At 36.0% G+C, this 22,749-nt stretch overlaps 1 protein-coding gene across 2 annotated transcripts in view; it reads left to right on the top strand.

The window, feature by feature from the left end:
• LOC107585258 (S1 RNA-binding domain-containing protein 1-like) overlaps positions 1-22,749 on the top strand; it is a 53,365-nt gene that overhangs the window by 17,812 nt on the left and 12,804 nt on the right. For both annotated transcript variants that reach the window (XM_016272200.1, XM_016272201.1), the window contains exons 15-17: positions 8,693-8,784; positions 10,743-10,825; positions 21,999-22,105. In XM_016272200.1, the coding sequence (XP_016127686.1) occupies positions 8,693-8,784; positions 10,743-10,825; positions 21,999-22,105 (282 nt within the window). The remainder of the gene's footprint in view (positions 1-8,692; positions 8,785-10,742; positions 10,826-21,998; positions 22,106-22,749) is intronic.

Below are 22,749 nucleotides of genomic sequence, written 5' to 3'. Positions count from 1 at the left end.
GATATTGTAAACTGGTATTTGTTATTGTAATTCACACTCACATGGAGCCGAACATAACACGCAAGATATGTGTATACATACACACACACACACATATATATAAGTAGTTTGTTAATGCTGTCACATTTTCCATATTTAAATCAATTTGAATGTGTTAAATGTGTGTATATATGGTGTAGGTCTTATTTTTAATTAGTCTCTGTCGGGATTGTTTGCACATTACCTGTGCTGTACATTGACCAGCTCACATGTGTGATGAAGAGTTGCCCTCTCTTTGAACTTTGTGGTTGTGTGCCCTAGTTGAGTCTGCTCCAGTATATTAGCTGTGTGATTTACACCATGCTTTGAGCCTCTCCTCTGAAACCCCACTGTGGCGCCCTCCTCTGGCCCAGCACTCTTTACCGCCTGGTTCTTTTATCCTTCTAGACCGCTACAATGATTTAAACGGATTTGAATTATGAGTAAAGGTACAGATAATTAGCTTTGAACTGGGAGGTGGGAGATTCCTGGAATACAATGTCGGGCTGTATGTTTGTTTTATCAGTATTGGTGTGTGTACACTGTATTTTTACTTCTGATGACTAATAAATGCTTAAAGGGCCTCTAACATGAACCAAATCCAAAATGACCCAATAAAAGTTGACCCTGGTTGGCATGGCATCTTTATGCTGCTGGAAGAAACCATTGGCGCTTTGGTCATGGATTTGTCATAGCTATGTTGTACAGATTTGGTTTAGGGGTTCATTATGTATTCTGTGCCATACAGAATTGATATTTGTTCATAAAATGTTGAGTTTGGAGCCATTGCACTCCTATTTAGTGCGTGTGATTTGTCCATTCTGTATTATATATTGTCTCCCTTCTAAGGAACATGTTTAGAAGGTGCTGCTCTGACTCCAGTCATTGCTGCTGTTTGGCCCTGACTTTGCCTCTCACCCCTGAAGGACAGAATGACATGTATCTTGCTTAACGAGGGAGCCTTTAGTGTTCCTGACTGTCTGGACAGTGATCCTGATACTGAGCTATGGCTACAGACTGATTGGACAGCTCTGTCAGTTCTTAAGGTTGAAGACAGCGGCAGTGACCACCCTTCTCCCCTCAGGCTGGCTCTCTGCCACCAGTCGGCCAGTCTCTGGTCATTAGGCTCACTTTGCAGGGGAACACAGAATTACAGGAGCTCTCTACTCCATTCCTTTTTGTTAATTCCTTCAGTGCACACTGTTGCTGGGATCGGTTGTTAAGCATGACCTCTTCGGTCTTAACAGGAAAGAAATTACCACTTTCTGTAAATTATGAATAGAAGACTCATCTTTACTGTGCCCTTAACACTGGCAGACTGGAAGTTGTTGTTGTTGTTGTTATTATTATTAATATTATTATTATTTCATTTTACCATGAATAAGCTGGCTGTAAAGGGCATGAATTGTATTATAATTGTATGGGCATATATAAGATATAAATGTATAACAAAAAATACATTACATAAATATAAGCTAATAATAATAATTTAAGCTTATTATGATGATTATTATTTTACTTTACCCGAAGCAAACTGGCTCTAAAGGGGATGCACAGTATTATAATATATGACATATATATATATATATATATATATATATATAGTACATGCCCTTTACATCCAAAGTGCTGCTGGTAAAGTGAAATCACTCTTTGCTGTAAGGTCTTGGATGACTAGAGTTTTGCATCAGGGAAGTTTGTCCTTTGAGGAGGATTCTGGGTAGGGTGATTAGGACAGTGAGGAATGAGGCGGAATATTTGCCAGTCACAGGCCCATGGCTAATGGCTCACTGAGGGATAGATGTCCGCATCACAGAGGACAGCCAAAACCAGTGGCTCCACGAGCAACTGTCTTGAGACCCCTAATTTTGATTGACTGCTGTTAATATATTGACATTTATGTTAATGTCTGTGCTTGGTTGACAGTGATGTGTCTTTTATTGATGTTATTGTGCCATCTTATATTTGCTATTAGATTTGTCTTAGCATCAAAGAGTAAAGCAGTCAGGATTTCAATTGAGTAGTAGCTCTGTTAATCTACAATACATCCATTCCAAATAGATACAATAGTTTTTGGAAATCTTTTTTTAAGTATTATATCTGTTAGGAAACACACTCACTGATTCATAATAAAGCTATAAGACACTACACAGGCCATGTGTTAAGGTGAATTTGTTAGTTGAAGAGATTTTATTAGACAATATGAAAATGGTAATCCCAATATAAGTGTTCAATCGGTAGTTAGATTTATAATAATCACAATAAACAATTCAAGTAAGTTTGTTTGCCTAAATCTAGGCTGTTTGAGGAGAAATGTGTTACACAGAATACTGTGAAATATTATTACTAATTAAAATAACTGTTTTCTATTTTAATATATTGTGTTACATAAACTTTTGTTTCTGTGATGGCAAAGCTAAATTTTCAGTATCATTACTCCAGTCTTCAGTGTCTCATGATTTTTCAAATATATAGATAATAAGAGATTTTGGCATCTATGTTATGAGTTTATCAGACATGCAAGCTTCTTGCATTTAACATAAAGTTTCCAGAAGAATGGACATGAATACTGCAATGTCACTCCAAATCTGCCTAGTGCTGATTGATCTGTGGCAGCCAAGCATGAGATCAAGCATGCAGTCCACTTGAAAGTTTTCATTGCCTTAAACCCAGATGCCAAATCCCCATTTGTCGATTTCTAATCTAATTGTCTCTTGTGATGTCAGAACAACTGGAAGCAATCCGCACCAGTGAAGTTTTTAACATGCTGCACATTTCATGCCTCATTTACTTGTGTTTGGCCGTTTTAGGTCGTAGTTTATAGCCCTTGGAGTACAGAAAAAGAAAATGCAAGAAACATCAAAACATGGAAACCTCAATTCCACATCTGCATGTATGAACTAGGCTTCCAGTGAAACTGGTCTTGAAAATTAGGATATGGAAACCTCTGGGATATCCATTTTATGGGCTACACTTGCGTGTTTTGAATTGCTAGATCCAGTCCACAGTGTAAACCATCAAATCTCCACAATATTCTTGGTTAAGGTTCTTGAGTATAAGGCTTGGACACCAACATATATCCAAAACCCCCTCTACTGGTCCCTGCACAGGAAAACATCCAGTAACCTGGCCTGCTGACACACTCTGCTGCAGTTCTTTGGGTGTTTAAGGCAGGAAGGGGAGTTGAGGGGCTGACAAACATCTGCCACCAGTTTGACGTGAGTGGCTGTGAGGTTTTGCTCTTTTCAGACTTGTGTGGTGGTGGCAGCAGCTTGAGTGTGCTGTTAACTGTGCCTCCATGCACTTCCTGCCCCCAGCACAGAGCCTGAGACTGACGGCCTTTGACACCTGCCATTTGGGCCCTTTTCTAGGCAAAAAATGCCATAGTGTTTTGGCACTGGCCTGATATCTCATGATTGTTTTTTCTGTTTTGGGAATCCCTTGGGTTAGTTGGCTCTGAGTAATTGACCAACAGATTTATATAATAAGAATGTCCTTTTTTTGTTTCTGATAACATGAAAGAAAAAGACAGTCTTTAGTAAATTCTGCACGTTAGATTATGATATGTGGTGATGTACTTATATTAAATAGTTAATTTAAAACGACAGTATATTTCTGTAAGTCTGTATGTCCTTTAGTGTCCATTTAAATAAATAATAGGTTTTTATTTTTTTTTTTTTAAATATACACTACCATCTCTAAGTTGGGTCAGTATTTTGGGGTCAGATATTTTTAGAAATTAATGCGTTTGTTCTGCTATGATTCATAAAATGTATCAAAAGTAACAGTAAAACATATAACATTATGAAAGATTTCTATTTCTAATAAATGCTGTTCTTTTGAACTTTCTACTCATCAAAGAATCATGAAAAACATATCAGTTTCCACAAAAATATTAAGCAGCACAACTGTTTTCAACATTGATAATATTAGAAATCTTTCTTGAGCAGGATTACGTGACACTGAAGACTGGAGTAATGGCTTCTGAAAATTCAGATTTGCCAGCACAGGAGTAAATTACATTTTAAAATGTATTAAAATGGTAGAGTTATTTTAAATTGTAATAATATTCCTCAATATTAGCATTTTGGTGTGCTTTAGTGTAAACAAGTAAGACTTGTCTCAAAATCATTTAAAAAATCTTACCGAACGGTAGTGTATGTATTAGAAATGTTTTCTAATTGCTAACATTTATCTTGAATAGGATAAATGCAAAATAAAACATTTATTCATAGAGAATTTGTTACAGTTTTTTAAAAAAGTAAACAAAGTTTCAAATTTTTGCCCTAAAAAGCTGTATTAGAAATGTTGAATCGTAAATACTTAATTGGTGTGTGGATTGTTTTGACAACTTGACAGAGTAAATTGTATTTTTGTAATTTTTTACATTATAAATTATAAAAATACAATTTATTATTGTCAAGTTGTCAAAAAAAATTCACATGAATTCTAGTGCAGAATTTTTTTGTTTTGCTAATTCACCTTATGATTTGCAGAAAAACACTTTCATTGTGTGCAGTGTTGAATTTCCCAGACTTTTATAAGTAAAAACCACGTGTGTGATTTTACATTTCCAAATTTAACCAGTATTATCAAGAACAGTGGACTTCTATCCACTTCTGTGACGATATCTTTTCAACCTGCAGACAGATCTAATGAATGCTTTTAATAAGAACATGTGTTTAGGGGGCAAGTATCAAAGTATGTATCCATCTCTTGGTGTCACCCGTTGGTCATGGACATCGGGAGGGGGAGATGAACCTGGAGGATGGTGACAAACCCTGAGAATACCACTGTTATTGACAGTTAGAGGGGCCCTGACCATGACTTTGCCCAGAGACTCTCATAGAGACATGATAGTCCCCAAAGTGTGAGTATATTTGGGTGTGAGTAACCGAGTGAGTGACTGTCAGACCTCAAGGGTCATCAAGTCATCTGCAGCACTCGCGGGCAGGTTTTGTCTTTGTTCTTATGTCTTAGTGTCCACTCGAGCTGAGCCTTCTGCTGCCTGCCCTTTTACAAGTTCAGCCATGCCCATAATGAAGAGAAGTGGTTGGTTGATGTGATGCGTATCCGTGTCAGAATGGTTCAGGCCTTGAACCCATTAACCCTTGCAGCCCTTCTGATTTATTCAAACATGATGGGTTCCACTATTTCTCAGTGTCTAATACCTGCTCTCCTATTTTGTCGACAGCACTGCTGTCATGCCATGCTGGTGGAAAGAATGCAAAAACATTCTGCAGAAATTATTTAATTAGGACTGACATGGAATTAACCAGAATTGACACCCTTGGTAAATATGAACAAAGAAGCCTGTGAAAATAAATCTGCATTGTTAATCCTTTTGATCTTTTATTCAAGGAATTCACAAAAACCTAACCTTTCATTGAACTAAAACAATCGAAAATGTTTTACTTTAATGAAATAAATGTGTTTCTCAAATCCACGTTGGCCATAAATAATAAAATACTTTTTGAAACCTCCATTTCAGCTCTGAGTCTTCTCCTATAATGCCTGATGAGTTTGGAGAACACCTCACAAGAGATCATAGACCGTTTTTCTAGACAGAATCTCTTTCAAATTAGGAGGTCTATGTTCATGCACTCTTATCTTAATGATTATCTTATCTTGGATGATTAAGGGAATTTGGCCTTTGTTTTCCCTCATATGGCTGGACAATTTCATGTTCGTAGTCACCCTGGTGTGCTAAAAATTGTAAATATTAATGGGAATATACTTCAGAGATGTTTTACTTATAGTAATTTCTAGGGGTGTCAGTAATTGTGTCCAATGTGGATTTGAAAAAAACATTTATTGAATTGAAGTAAAACATTTTCAATTGTTTCACTTCAGTGAAAGGTTAGGCTTTTGTGAATTTTTGCTGAATTTTGCAGAACTATTTTCACAGGCTGCTTTGTTCATATTTACATTACATTACATTGTTACTGTACATTACATTGCATTACATTACTGATTACTGGTCTGAAACAGACATTTAGATAACTTACCATCCTTTAATTTTATGATTAACAGTTAGTTTCATTTATTTAGTTTATTTATTGCAATTCTATTATGTGATTTTATATTTATTCAAGTTTTAATTGAATGATTATCAGGGTTGGCATGTGCTTCTTTCTTAATTTGTTAATAATCTTACTAATAACCTGCTCCACCTTGACCCCTAGGTCATATGCCAGGGCTCATTAGTACTGTTATCATGGCGGTGTGTCAGCTGCGGGAGGGAGAGGGAGGAGGGGAAAGGGTCTGGGAAATGAGGACACCAGTCAAACTGGAGGTCCATGTCACAAAGCCTCTGCATCCTGTCATGAGTATGATGACACTAATTGGCAAAGTTACCCAAGGAGCCCTTAGGCACCAATAGAGAGGCAGCAAATGTAATGGAGGCTGCAGTGGTGACCTGCCCTAATTTGTAGGGTCATTCAGTAACAGTGGTGATAATCATGTGTGGAGGACATTTATCCCTGCTGATGTTTTCAGAGAGGTCAGTTTAATTAACAATCAGGCAGTTGAGAATGGAAGACCTCGTACATGGTTTTAGAAAGGAAAAAGCTATAATTTAACTTATTTTAATAATTGTTCAATTTCATAATTATATGATAACATTAACAGAATTTCTATTAAATTAATGCATTATTAATGTAATTTTTTTTTATTAAGTTACATGCACCGATCATTCTTTTCCAACAGGAGCCTTTAAAATCTATTTTGACTTTGTCAAAAATGCTGTAGCAACAAGCACGTTTACCATTAAGTCCTGTAGATGGCAGTATTGACCCATGATTTCAGTGTTTCCTTGGCCTGTTAGATTACCAGAACATTGTATTACACAAATAAAAGTTTTAATAAAAAAAAAAATATATATATTTTTTTATTAATAATTATTCGTAGTAATGTGAGAGATCGATAACCTTGCTGTAAATATAACTGAAAGCCTTCTATCACCTTTGAGCCTATGTGGACGACACCCCAACTCCCTCCAGTGGGACTGACTTTGCAGTATACTGTAATTCACTTTCAGTGGCATGCAGCACAATACACATGCAACTGAAACTGTGTTGAGAGAGAGACTGAATCTAGTTGACACCTAGTTAAAAATCACTTGTCTAGTGATTCACAACTAGGTACACCCCAGGGAGTACTTGAAAAGATGTCAATACTTTGCTATATCTAGAAAGAAAATAAATTATGAATGTTCAAAATATTTGGTCAGTAGATTTTAAATAACTAATAGATTAATATAATTTTTTGCAGTACTGAAAATTCCTCAGAATATGAATACATATTGTACATTTGTATGGATGGCACATGTATCAGAGCATACGTGCCAGACGTCACACATCTCTAAGCATAGAAACCAGTCATAACCTCCTAAATGCTATAACCAATAACCTCCTGAACCCAGCAAATATTTTTTGAAAACACTTATTAAAAAGTTTGGGATCAGAACGATTTTTAATGTTTTTTTACAGGAGTTTCTTATGCTCATCAAGGCTGCATTTATTTGATCAAAAATACAGGAAAAAATGTAATATTGTGAAATATTATTGTGGTGTAAAATAACGTTTTTCTATTTTAATATACATTAAAATGTAATTTATTCCTGTGATGCAAAGCTGAATTTTCAGCATCATTACTCCAGTCTTCAGTGTCACATGACCCTTCGGAAATCATTCTAATATGCTGATTTATTATCAGTGCTGGAAACTGTTGTGCTACTTAATATTTTTTTGGAACCTGTGATACTTTTTTTCAGGATTCTTGATGAATAAAAAGTTAGAAAGAGCATTTATTTAAAATATAAATCTTTTCTAACAATATACACTACAGTTCAAAAGTTTGGGGTCAGTACATTTTTATTCCTTCTTTCTTTTTTTTTTTTTAAGTTAAAACTTATTCAGCAAGGATGTGTTAAATCGTTAAGAAGTGATAGCAAAGATTTATGTTGTTAGAAAAGATCTATATTTTGAATAAATGCTGTTCTTTTGATCTTTTTATTCATCAAAGAATCCTGAAAAATGTATCGCAGTTTCCAAAAAAATATTTGGCAGCACAACTGTTGCCAGCATTGATAATTCTAATAATAAATCAGCATATTAGAATGATTTCTGAAGGATCATGTGACACTTTATACTGGAGTAATGGCTGATGGAAATTCAGCTTTGCATCACAGAAATAAATTATATTTTAAAGGATATTAAAATAAAAACCATTATTTTATATTGTAATAACACTTAGCAAGATTACTGTTTTTTTCTGTATTTTTGATAAAATAAATGCTGCCTTGATGAGCATAAGAGACTTTTTTTAAAAACATTACAAGTCTTACTGATCCCAAACTTTTGACCGGTAGTGTGTGTGTGTGTGTGTGTGTGTATATATATATATATATATATATATATATATATATATATATATATATATATATATATATATATATATATATATATATATATATATATATATATATATATATTACTCAGTGCCTGCAGTATAAACTACAAGCTTTCTATGGAAATGTATTTAAATGGACTCTTTGGTCTGTCGCCTTGTAGACGTACTGAGGGACCTTCAAATAGGTTAACTGGGGTCTTCATGAGGTTACCGCTATGATTTCCTTGGAAATGTGCTTAAAAGTGTGTGTCTGTTGTTTCAGTATAACAGATGAAGCAGGAGCGTCCATCTACAGTGTGAGTCCTGAGGCTGTTAAAGAGATGCCTGGTATGGATCCCAACTTAAGGAGTGCAGGTGATTTGCTTATTCCTTCTTTTCACGCTCAAACTACTGATCGACCATTGTGTTTTTTTTTTATGTCAAGATGCCTTTATTGAGAGAATGCCATATAAGTGCGTAATGCAATTTAATGATGATGAATGAGATAAACACAAAATCTGAAATCAAAGAAACACTTGTGCATAGTATTTGCTAAAAATTCACTATTAACACATTATCAACAGATTAAATTTTTTTGGCATTAATCGCCAAGTCTGCCAGTGCTAACAGTCTTTAAAAAGTAAAAAAAATAATAATATTACATAAAAATACAATATTATTGAAAAAAGTTATTAAAAAGATTATTAAAAATAAAATAATATACAATTATTTAAAAAAATTAAAGATTACAAAAATATAATTAATTTGTTTTTCGGACTAATTTCTAATTATGATATGCCCTGCAAAAATGACTTGCTCATTAAATGACTCCTCCTGCTCTAACCCACGCTGTCATACCTGCAGTAGAGAAAGTGCTCATACTTTGAGGACAATTTTTTGTAGAGGTGGACGGCTCTCTGTAAAGATCAAGGTGGATGTGCTGGCTGAAGTGGGTGACTGTGGAAGGAGGTTTTGAGGTGACTTGCTGGAGCGTGATCGCCAAGCCTCACTCGCTGCGTCTCCACATTGAACTCTGTGGGAAATTGCTGCCTGTAATAATATTTGGAAAGGGATGGAGTTTCAGCTCAGGCCTTGTACAGCGCACACAAAAGCACTTCTCTCCACTCTCTGTAATGTGGAGGTTGTGCTTGGGCAGAAAACCACGCAATTTCTGTCTGAGTCGCTCTCTCTGTCTCTCACTCTTGCTCCCTGACTCTCGCTCCCTGACTCTCGCACACATGGTCGAGTAAAGATGAAAATCTTACTTTCATTTGCTGACCTTCAACAAGACTAGATAAAGTTAATGGAACAAGTGCGCCAAACTGCTTAAGTTCATTTCATTTTATAATATTGTGTTTGGCTGGTCACACTTCCTGGGATAAGTTAGATTCAGGTTTTTCTGAATTGGGTTTTTGTTCGTCTTTAATTGGGTTCTTATTTGACCAGACCTCTCTTAGTTGGCCCATGTCTTTGCCTGTCTTCGACAATTTACGAGGAAAAGGGGATTCATAAGTGAGTGTGTCTATTATTGGGCCTGTTTGTCTCTTTCTCTCTGACAGATGTGATGGCATATTCATCTGTAGCTTGGTCTGTTAAATGATCTTGTCATTTGTTCACAGATTTTACGTAGATTATTTCAGCCTTAATTGAGCTTTTTTTTGCTTTATTGTAAACTTTATACTTTTGTTGACTGACAGAATGTAAATAACAATGACATCAACAGTAATAATTGGAAACAGTAATATGTGTATATGAATAGGTATTTGATAGGTCTTCTTTTTTTGCCTATATTTTACCATATTATGTGGTCACATTTACATAGACTGCTGAATAGTTTTGTATAAAAGAGCTTGTTTCCACCACAAGATTAAACAAACAAACAAATAAATAAATAAAGGTAATTGCACATTTTTATCCAACAACCCGGACTTTTTTTCTCACAATTCTCAGATTTATGTGTGGTATATTGTAAAAAAGACTGAATTGTGATATAAAAAGGTCGCAATTACCTTTTTATTTTATTCTGTGGTGGAAACCGGTTTCCATAGTTGTGTGTTGCAAATGCTGTTATTTCAGTAAATGCAAATCTTGTTTATTAATATAATCTGTTAAACTGTGATTAGTGCAGTACATTCCACACAAGCTTTTGCATGATTTAAATAGTCTCATTTGCATAGATCTATGCTCATGTGAGCCTAATTTATTCTTAATTAAGTCTGTGGGTTTATTAAAGTGTAAATATTGTTGTTCTCTTGAGACATTTATTATATCTGAACATTAACTACACATAATGGTGAGATAATTTCCTCTTGCATTCTTTTCTTTATCCTCAGTGTCCATTGGGAGGCGTGTTCAGGATCCTTTAGCAGAGCTCATTAAAATTGACCCCAAACACATTGGTATTGGCACTTATCAGGTGAGTCACCTGACATTCAAGCTCATTAACATCTCCTTTTCAAAACCATGCTAATTATGGGTTGTTTGCTTTAGTAATGTTTATTGTGTCTTTATTAAACACACTGTCAACAGTTGAGTATCCTCACATAATACCGTGTACATGATGTTGTGTCTGCCTCTGCTCTTGATCCAGTGAAATGATCAAAGTAATTGTAGGCGCATTCCCAACTAACTAAGCCAGGCTCTGATTTTTAGTTTTGAGTAATAGCAGTTTCAAACAGAAGTCAGCTGGACTAGAGAGCTAATCCTGTCTCTGACTGTTTGCTTTTGCAGTCTCGTATTATGAGTAATCCATTTTTCTCCAGAAATTAATTCTACTATGATTCCCAGTAGCATCATATGTTGACTCAAGGCTGGGCCTGATTAGTATTTTTTTTTTCTTTTCTTCTCGCTCTTTTCATCTTTCTATTTTTCTCTAGCTGTCCTGCATATTTGATTTCTCTCCTCTGCCCTCTGCTGCTTTTTTTTTAAACATCAAGACCTTTAACTCTGCAGAATCTCTTGTTGAAATAAGTTCTTTATATGTATATAAATACATACTACCAGTTTCCACAATTGCTTCCACAAAAATATTAAGAAGCACAATCCTTTTCAACATTGGTAATGATAAGAAATGTTTTTGAGCACCACAACAGCATATCCGAATGATTTCTGAAGGATCATGTGACACTGGAGTAATGGCTGCTGAAAATTCAGCTTTATCATCACAGGAATAAATTACATTTTATGTTAAATGAAAACAGAAAGCAGTTATTTTAAATTGGAATAATATTTCACAATATTACTATTTTTACTGTATTAAATGCAGTATTGATGTGCACAAGAAACTTTGTTTGTAAACATTAAAAATCTTACTGCTCCCAAACTTTTGAATGGTAGTGAAATAAAGGTTGGTATATCATAGGACCAAAGAAATACTCTAAGATTAAATGTAATTTTAGGTGTTGTTAAATCTGGGATTGTGCAATTTGTATAGCCTTGGGTCCCTTGGAGCCATTTCCCAAATAAGGAGAGGAAAGAACATCTTGCGACTTTGCAAAAGGATCAATATCATATATCACATACTTCTCACTGCTTTCGACCCAAAAAACATATGCACATTTGCTGATGCACACAAGTTTAGGTTAGCAGAGTATCAGGGTCACCTCGCCTTGCCCCTGCACAGTGTGAGTGTTGTCTAGTGTGCATCACAGCGACCCCCTGCACGTCTGTCAGCACTTAGTGTTTATTTACCCTGCCACATAATCTTAGCAACACATGATGCCTCTCCACTGCATTGACATGCTGAGTGATAAGTGTATTTGTGCGTGTATGAGAGAGGGGATTACAGTATGTATATACAAACCCGATTCCAAAAAAGTTTTGACATTTCAAAATGTCTCACTTTCAACATTTGATATGTTATCTATATTCTATTGTGAATAAAATATAAGTTTATGAGATTTGTAAATTATTCCATTCCTTTTTTACTCACACAATTTGTAGTGTCCCAACTTTTTTGGAATTGGGTTTGTATGTGTGTTGGACCATGAATCTTATTCCTTAACTTGAGTATGTCAAGTAAGGCTTTAAGCACTTTAATCATATAGGGCGTGTTATTGTATACCAACTTCCCTTAATCAAGAAAATGAGGTTACAGCATATGTATATGTATATCATATGTTGTGAGTGATGGGAAAAAGATGTTTTACCTGAAAATTGTAAAGTTTGCCTTTAGTGGTTGTTTCAGTTTAGAATTCAATATTTTCTAAACATTTCGGGGAAAAATTAATGAAAACTTTAAAATTTATGTCCAGGTTCACTTTATTGTATTTCAATCAAAAGGGTGCTTCTACTAAATACTGAGCAAAGGGTCTGAATACTTAGGACCATGTGATATTTCAGTTTTTCTTTTTTAATAAATCTGCAAAAATGTCAACAATTCTGTGTTTTTCTGTCAATATGGGGTGCTGTGTGTACATTAATGAGGAAAGAAAATTAACTTAAATGATTTTAGCAAATGGCTGCAATATAACAGAGTGAAAAATTTAAGGGGGTCTGAATACTTTCCGTACCCACTGTATGTGTATGTATATATACTGTATATATAAAATACATTATTTACATATATTATAAATATACATTGGAAAAGGCAATATATGTGTAAATATATGGGAATGATCATGTACAATTAAATATCCATTATTTCACAGTATATAAACACAACAGAGATGAATAGAGATAAAATATGATCAATATGTTATAGATATATTGTACACCCCAAATTAAATATAAAATGTTATAAAATATAACGTAATACTATGAAGTATTTACTGTATGAAATAAAGTAATATTATGAAGTGGGTGGAAACATTTGCTGTTGAATCGCTCTCTTAAAGATGTCACCTTCACAAGACTTATGATTGCACATCGCCCTCTGTTGTTACTTGTATTGTCCTGACATTCCATTTATTCAAAGTGGGTGGAACTTCTAAGGTTTAGGTTTAATTGTCAATCACTGAGCCATATAGGTGGAGAGTGTTCAGGTTTCCCAACTGCGTAAAGGTCCCAGAGGGCACATTTGACCATTTTCCCCAGCTGTGAGAGAAAACACCGTACACCCCCGCCCCCCGGATATTAAGGAAACTTTCACTCTCCTTGATGCACTATCCCGTGTGTTTTTCAAGTCCAAACATTTAAACCCGCAATAAACCATTTATTTATTATTTATTTAGCCATTCTCTATTATTATATTATGTTAATCAGTGTTTATAAATGTTTTTTTTTTCAGAACACCTGCAGAAATATGCATATGTTAGGTTGTACTTCAGTTTTGAATTACAAAATGTTACATTTGAATGTTTGTTCCCACAAGGACCACTCTATTGATCACACAGGTGAAGCTTTAGTAAATAGTTTTGTTTACAGAGTTTATCCCATGTTCAGAACATCAATAAACAATCTATTGGGAAAAAAAGTTTCTGATGAAGGTTTAGAAGGTTGTGTAATGAAAAAGCACCAGTGATGTCAGGCTTTCTCTTTTGAATGGGCCTGCTGAGACTGTTCCCTCAGGGTAAAACGGAAAAGAGTGAATGGTGGTGTGAGTATTGACTGACAGGAAGCTGACTGATGATGATTGATAGCTGAGTCCATTTTCGCGTGGGAAAAAGGAAAAGTAATGCGCTCTGCTGAACATCTTCACTCTTTCTGATCATATCTGATCTAGCGGTGTTTTTGCATGATACATTTTTCCATCTTTTACATGTATGAATTTTAATTAATTCCCTCTCCTGGGTAAAGTCTACAACAATTATCTTTATCTTTTGTGTTTTATGGCTGTTCACATTCGTAGCAAACCTCTGAAAGAGGACTAATATACAGTATGTGTTTTTCTCATGACTTTAGTGGTTGAGTCCAGTAGTGCAGTGTGCATGGGTGCAGCTCTCATGTTCTGTTTGACAGGTGTTTACCGACTCCAGACCTGGTTTCCAGGCTTCACCTGAGGTAAAGGAAAGATGGAGCAGATTGTAGGTGAGAAAAGTGTCAGAATTAGTCGTTAAAATGTCAGTCCACTGCCAGGAAACTGCATCATCTGATTTACTGCCAGAATGCTTTTTAGAATTCATGCACAGTGTTTTTAATGGAGCAAAGCAAGCTTTGAATAATTCTTATGTACAGTGTTTGTAAGGTTGTGGCAACCTCAGGGAATTGTAAAATAGTTTTTTTAATGCCTAGAAAAGTCATGGAAATTTCTGTAGTGAATATACAGTCTGCTTATTTTTTTCTATTAAGGCTCTGCTCTAAAATATTTCATTGACTAAATTTTGAGATTGTATGAAGATTTGTTATGATTTACGTTTTTTTGTAGTCAATACTTTAATCTATCAAATTTGTTCCAAGCTGATCTGATTGATTCATTAGCAAACCAGTCTAAATCATAATGAAAATTCTTATTCAGTAATCACAAATTGACTGGAAAGATCCTGGAAAAGTCCTGGATTATTAATATGCACTACTGTTCAAAAGTTTAGGGTTAGTATTTTTATTTATTTATTTTAATGAAGGATGCGTAAAGTTTATCAAAAGTGACAGAAAAGACTTTTATGATGTTACAAAAGTTCATATTTCAAATAAATGCTCTTGGTTTTTTAAAATTAAAAATTCCTGACAAATATTTAAAAAAATTTAATATTAAAAGAGAAAATTGTTATTTTTTCTATATTTTCAATCAAATAAAGACAGGCATTGTTAGCATAAGAGATTTAAAAAATCCCAAACGTTTGGACGTTAATATATTTCTCCAAGTGCTGTAATGAATCTATCAAATGTTTTGTGTACTTGCTGGTGAATTGGACTGAATCACAATTTGTTATTCCATAGTCAAAAATGACTAAAGATCCTGGAAAAGTCCCGGAAAATTCTATGGTCAATATACAGTTTTCTGTTAGCGCCTATAATGAATCTGACAAATGGGCTCAAACTGAATCAGAAAAATAAGGTTTTCTCAAATGACTGGAAAGATGGAAATTCATTGGTCAAAAAGTGTGGGAACCCTGTAGAGAAGTTTTAATACTTATTGCAAGATTTTAGGATGTCTGAGATTGTTTCATAAGTAACACACATCTACATGACCTTGCAGGGAAGACAAGACTTCACATTTAAAATCTAATGTCAGGTAGAAATTGTAGCCTGTTTTAAAGATGATTTAACATAACTTAAGCTCTGTCAGGCCTTGTCATTTCTTACACTACTGTCAGCACATCTGTAGCTGTTTTCAGATGCCTTGTTTTGGAGCTTTTGTGTTTTGCTGAAAACGTAGGTCTCTGGTTACGCTGAAGGCAGAGGTTTGGGAGGTATGTAAAGGGATCTCCCCAGTCAAACATCGTTGTGTGTTCAGCTCTCTCTGGGAAGTGTGTTTTCAGAGCCTGCAGCTGGTTAGATCTACGTTGGGTCATGAGGGTGGGGAAAGGAGAGAAGAACTGATTGACATCTCAGAGTGGCAGCTTTTTGTAAAAAAACAACCTGTTAACTGGGCTGAGTGTGGACAGACACACTTTGTTCTGGCGCTGGGGCCTATCCAAGCCAAACAGGTCCTCGCACCTGAATTTAATCCCGTGGTTTGTGTGAGCCCATATGTTTTTGTGCATACGTGTGTGCATGACTTGGGTTGGAGACCTCGCCGTGGCTCTGCTGGGCTTGGTGAGGCAATGTAATTGCATATTTGTGTTACCACTGGCCCATCCTCTGCTCTATACTTGGTATATCAGGGTCCGGGATATGTGTCTGTTCAAACAGAGGGCAGGTTTAAAAACTATGTGAACTCCCACCACATTTCTTCACCTATTCCCCAATGATTTAATTGAGTTTTGGTTGTTTTGTCTTCAGGGTTGCCACACCACTAAGCCATGTCAGAGCTCAGCTGTCAGCCGCTCTTCCTACTGTGAGCGAGGACCAGAGAGTGCGGCTCATGTGCGTTTGAAGACAGATGGAAAGCTTAATATCGGCTTTAGGCAAGCATGGTCTTTCTCAGGCCCTGCTGGAGATGTTGGTTTGATTTTTAACGTATGCTCTACCAGATGCAGCTCAGTTTTATACTCGCTAATTGAAATGGTTATGTAGTCTTAGATATATCCAGTAGGATTGACAGGAGATTGGAGAGATGAAGTGGGTGAAATGCCGAAGCCTTTTTCAACAGCTACTACTGGAAACAGTCAAAGTGTCTAGGTTGATATTTCAAATATAACCACAACAATTTCAGCCCATGTTTACTTTCTTGTTCAGCTTTGTTCAATTTGTCCAAAGTGATTGATGTGTTTTTAAAGCCTTAAAGGGATAGTTCATGCAAAAATTTAAATTCTTATATTAGTTGCTGACCCTCATGTCATTCCAAACTTGTGTGTCTTACTTTCTTCTGCAGAACACAAAAGGTGTTTTGAAGAATGTTGGTAACCAAACTGTTTTGATGACCATTGACTTCCACTTTATGGACAAAAAAAAAAAGCACACACATTTCTGAAAATATCTTTTATGTTCCACAGAAGAAAGTCATACTGGTTTGGAATGACATGAGGGTGGATAAATGATGACAGAATTTTCATTTTTGGATGAACTATCATTTTAATTCACTCTACTGACCCTGCATTGCTAGACGACCTGACAGATAATTGTCCGTTCTCTTGTTCCATTATATGCCATTCATTTGACTTTTTCTTGCAGTATGTGAGCGCTAATATCGCAGTGGTGGCGTCCCACCTCGTAAAGTAGTGTAGCTTCCTGGAACAGCCTTTAAAAATAGATCTGGTGGGGTCGTGATGATTGATGGCTTTCTAATGAGTGTGCATTCCATCAGCAGAGCTCCAAACTGTCCGCAGGCGACACTTTTTGGGTGTCTTCCTCTATCAGCCTGCTCAAGGACTGTGAGAATTTTTGCTCCATCCACGCTCAAGGCAGTTTATACAGTCGACCGGCTGCCAAGTACTCAAAAGCTAACCTTAGGGTTTGGGAGCAGCTACATGGGAACCTGTCCGCACACTTCTCAGGTTGCATCCGGCTATTATGTGGCAACAGGTTTTTGTATGTTAAAAATAAGGAGTTGTTTGTTGTGAGAAGTACCTCGAGTCTGCACTGTTTTATTGATTATTAGCAAGCTGTCAGTGATTGTAGTATAATAATCTGGTTTTGTACAGTGGTGATGTGATAAGTCTGATGAGTGACTGTTTTGAAATCACAATAAGCATCATATGGGAAAATGCCATAAACGGTTGTATGTCTGAGTATTTTTTTCAGAGTAAACGAGGTTCATTAGGAATGATTGGGCTGCCTTTGAATATCTCAGCTTCTGCCTTCAGGCTCTAATGTGTATTGTTTAGTTTTCATGTTTCATTTCAACACGTGTTCCAGTAGTGTACATATATTTCTCACCTCTCTAAGGTTACAAAGGAAACTTGTGAAAAATGTTTGACAGAATATTGCAGCCAGTGGTGTTCTCCCACATGAAGGCTTTTTTTTGTGCAATAAATATTTTTGGCCGTCTAATATTACAGTTGTTTTTCCAGCATTTGTGTATCACCGACTAGATTTAGGAGGTGATACTAAAATAATATTCATTCTTTTTTGACTATTGGCCTGTTGCAATGAACCGCATTAACCACTAGAGGCAATATTACAAAAAAGTGCAGGACTTCTGAAAGCCTCAAGACAGATCCTTCAATTTTCACACTCACACTTATTCCCAGGGGATGTCTAGTGCTGAGATCTCAATGCCGCTACTGTTTTTTTAAAAAACATTACTAATTATGTTAACTGAAACTTTAATCAAGTGCACAAGCTGGTGCAGAAAAGTGTGATTCTCTACCAGTCACCCCAACACTGCACGTTTTGCATGTCTCCTTAATCAAACACACCTGATTCAGACCAGCAGCTCATTAGTAGAGACTTCAAGACCTGAAATTGGTTTGTCATAGAAAGGAAACATGCAAAATGTGCAGTGTTGGGGTGCCTCCAGGACCAGGGTTGGGAACCACTGGTCTAATCCATGTCTATTTATCTTCATTCAGTTGTATCTAATAGGATACTATTCCATCACTCTGTTTGTCAACAAAGAAATGAGCACCTCAACTCCATTGCACTGCAAGAAAACATGGTTCCTTGAAGTCATGCTTTTATATGAAGTACCCTATTCCAATCCAAAATATTTTCTTTTATTTTTTTCCTGTTTATTAATATTTAGTTTCAACCCGTGCACAAAATTCTTTCAGCCATCAAAGAAAAGAGAAGTCTGCTTATCCCATAACATCTCTTATCACACCTCTTCTTGGAGTGCTTTGGTGCCTGCTTTCGACAGACATGTGTTTTGTGGACAAACAGGCAGATCTGCTAATGAGTTTGCAATATTCAAATTTCTTTTAAGACCGCTTTGACGTTCTCTGAGTTTTGATGGACACATTTTCACAGTCCAAATGTACTGCATTTTATTACATTGGAAAGCAGTTCTTTAGCTAGCACATTGCGTCGCTCTGTGTTTAATGTAAAACATGATTGCCATGGAAGGATATTAACAGTCAGTCTTTAATGACTGAATATCCACCATATATGTATCCTCGAAACATGTGCTTAGTTATAGAATAAGGTTTTCTACACTATTTCATGTTTTTTTCTTTTTTCTTCATTACCAGCTAAACTGGCCTCTTGATGAAGCAAGTTCATTTGTAATATGTCCCAGAATGATTGAAACAATATAAGATATTAGGATAAAGTATCCCGATCCACACCATCTCAGACCCACTTCTTACTTTTTCCCATTGGTTGTGTAATTTCAAACACTAACACTCTCTGAAAGCAATCCACTATGTCTAAATATGAGGGAAATATATCGTCTATGTCTTTGTTTATTATTTCTGCCTGTGTGTATTCGTATGTGCACAAGGGAGGTTGAATGTGTATTTTGAGTTAGTTATAAGAGACCTGTGGGCTTCTCAGTCTGTTTAATATACTGAATTTGTATTCACACAAACACAATGACACACTAGTTCACACAAATACAACTTGAAAGCATTAGATCTTACTTACACTGTAAATTTACACACAGAAAAGTACACAGAATGGGCAATACATGTCGTACACTCCCAAACCACCATAAACTGTCTTTTGCTGTTCTTTTAAATGTTGGGGTTTCCCCTAATTAAAAATAAAATTAGAGAAAAGTATTTTGACCTCTTAAAGTTTCTCATCATCCTTTAACAACCATAAACGGGTGGGTGTTTCAAAAGTCACTTGCTCAACATTTCATCAAAAGAGCTTTGAATCTATTTAGGTTGTAGATGGAATTGGAGTCAATGAGTTTTTTGAGTAGTTTAACTACATTTGTTTTTTCATTGTGTTGAACTCCCATATGTCCATGGCTAGAAATTTTAAAGAGGCATAGATGTACAGTATAAAGTTTAGATTTTGGTTACTTTATATTAGGTGTCTTTAACCGCTATGTACTTGCATCAGTCAGTCAGTCTGTCAGTCAATCAATCAATAATTGTTAGGTGCAATGTACCTATTTTTAATGTTAAATGGCAAAACACTGCTATTGAGGTGGGATACGGTTAAGGTTAGGGATAGGTTTTGTTGGTTTGGTGAGGTTTAGGGTGGGTTAAGGTGTAGGGGTAGGGTTGGCAGTGTAATTGCAGATGAAACTACAGAAATTAATTATAGCTGTACATACAGAAAGGTATTTTTACAATGTAGAAATATGTAGAAGTACAATGTTAAAATGTGTATGTACACAATAAGTGCATTGCATTCAAATGTAAGTCCATAGGACTTAACGACACTTAAAGTGGCCGTTTTTTTAACCTATATATCCTGTTTCATATGGATTTACTAGACAGATTAGTCCTCTTAAAGTGGCCCTATTATGGATTTTTAAAAATTACCTTTCATGCAGTGTGTAACACAGCTCTAAGTGAATGTCAACATCCTGGCATGTTTTAAATCTGAAAGTGCACCGTGTATAAAGTTATTGTCTCTCAAAAGAAAGAGTCGACTCTGAATAATTGAAACGAGTCGTTTTTAAAACGAATCCCAAGCCGTTTCATGTTGACGTCAACATGAAACAATAGCATATTGCCCGCTCACTTGTTGTTTTTTTTGCGTTGGTCTGAATGAAAATGCAAATTCATTCTTTGCCACTAGGTGCCTCTTTTGGAGCGGTAAAAATAGCTGTTTCCCCGGTAATGCTGTACACAAAGCACTGAAAGCAGCACTGTGCTCACAAACGCTGCTTTATCAGGCATTACAGGCACGATGAAATGAACATGAGATCAATCGGACCAAACACAGCAGATTAGCGTCAAGCAAAGGAGGGGTTTGGAAAAATGAATCGTTAAACGAATCGTTTAGGAGTCGCTGAGCAAATAGGTAAAAATAAATGCATATTATAAGACAATGAAAGTGTTTTTTGACCTTGCATGCATGTCAACCTGTTGTTGGGGACTCCCAAAACCAAAATATGAGCCTTTCATTACCCATAATAAGGGCACTTTAAAGTCAGCATGAAATGAAAGTTCATCTGTTTTCTAAATGCATGTTATTGATCTTATTGTGAATGAATTATTTATGCATATGTATCTTTTTTATTTTATTTTTATGTTTGTTCAGACTTCTGTCTGGGGACATATGCCAGACTTCTGCACTTAAAACATCCAGTCAACAATCTCCAATCATTGCCCTACATGTTTTTTGTTTTTGATAATACATTTCACTCTGATGTACTTCATGATATGAGAGAAAAGACCTGTTGCTACTTCCGTTTCATCGCAACTTTAAATTTGAATGTTGTCCATGGTGGACTGTAACTATTACATGAAAATTAAAATCTTGTAAAAGTAGAGAAGTTGTTCATTGTAATGAGTTTTCCCAAATGAAGAATTGCACATTCTTCTTAGCAGGTCTCAAGCACGGGTCTAACTTCTTCCATATGGATACTGGTCCCAATGCAAGACAGACAAAGGCTTGTCAGAATTCCCTGCTTGCTCCTAATTTTGGTCAGTTTTGAATTTGGCCTTGCGGTTTTCTTTGCTTTGAATTCCTTCTCCATTTTAGAAAACCGCCTCCAAAGTGTGAAAAGTTCGGCTGGATTAACTTTATCAATTCCCTGCACTTAATGGAAAACTCCTGTGAGAGGACTTTGAAGTGTCACAGATGCTTTCCAATGAAAACAGCCTCAGACCTTCTCTCTGTGTCTCTTGAGGCAAAGCAATCCACTGGCTGCCTTTTTATTCTGCCGTCTCTTTTTTCCCCCTCAGACCAGCATGAACACCACAAAGTATTTAGGGTTACCGTTTGATTGCCAATGACACAACATTGGCCTTGCAAAGTGGCTTGTTTTTGGAAAGTGACTGAGACAGCACGATTTGTTGCTGAGATATCGCAAGTTCTTGACATTTCAAAAGACACGGAGTAGAACTTTTACTGTTTTAATTATTTCCATAGCGATTTAGTGAACTTTTAATGTACGTCAAAATTGTGATTGAATCAAGTCAACATACTAGAAAAACATCTTCAAGGTGTTTGATTTCATTTTCAGAGGCCAGGTCAAAAACAGAGCCCTTCCTTCTCCTTTCTTACACAAACACACGTTCTAAGACTGTGGTCACTGTTTCCAGCACGACGTGTCACAGAGTTTGCTGAGGGCAGCGCTGGATGGGGTGGTGCAGGAGTGTGTGAGCTTCGTGGGAGTGGACATCAACATCTGTTCAGAGACGCTGATGAGGTAGAGGCCAAATACTTTCCAGCAGAAGTCACAACATGGCAACTTCTCACTCGCCTCCCCGTTATTGCTTAGCACTCTGTTTAGTCTGACACCCTACATGCTGCGCACACACGCACTCAAGAGACGCACGCACCGTAACGTCTTTTCACATCCCCACTACACACAAACATTGTGATCTACATACACAAACATTGCTGCTCGCTAACATATACACAAATTTAGATATATAGCCTCGAATATTAGTCACATAAACTTACAGAAACACTGAAATGTACACATTCATTACATCCACTTGCTCTGCCTAATACCTTGTAGGATTTTGTGAGTAATTGCAAATTGTTTGCACTACGGAAAACAGTGACGTGCAATAATATATTTCCGCAATACAATCAGGATCATGCCGCTAGATGTGCCTTCGAAAGGTTAGCTTTCATTTACACAGCTTATTCTTTAAAAAAAAATCCTTCGCTTAACACTAGGAGTTAGTATAAGTGAGTTTAAAACATATTTTGATGAAGCACATACACTTCCATATTTCATCAATGCATTCATTCAGGTACATGTAAGCATTAGACTGAAATGCATGCATTTCACAAAGATCAGATTTCTATATTTAACTTTTAATTATGCTTTTAACTTATGGT

This window comes from Sinocyclocheilus grahami, unplaced genomic scaffold, assembly GCF_001515645.1.
Source record: "Sinocyclocheilus grahami isolate Dianchi unplaced genomic scaffold, SAMN03320097.WGS_v1.1 scaffold68.1, whole genome shotgun sequence".
Lineage (NCBI taxonomy): Eukaryota > Metazoa > Chordata > Actinopteri > Cypriniformes > Cyprinidae > Sinocyclocheilus > Sinocyclocheilus grahami.
Note: the sequence above shows the minus strand (reverse complement) of the source record. Positions and strands in the feature narration are given on the sequence as shown.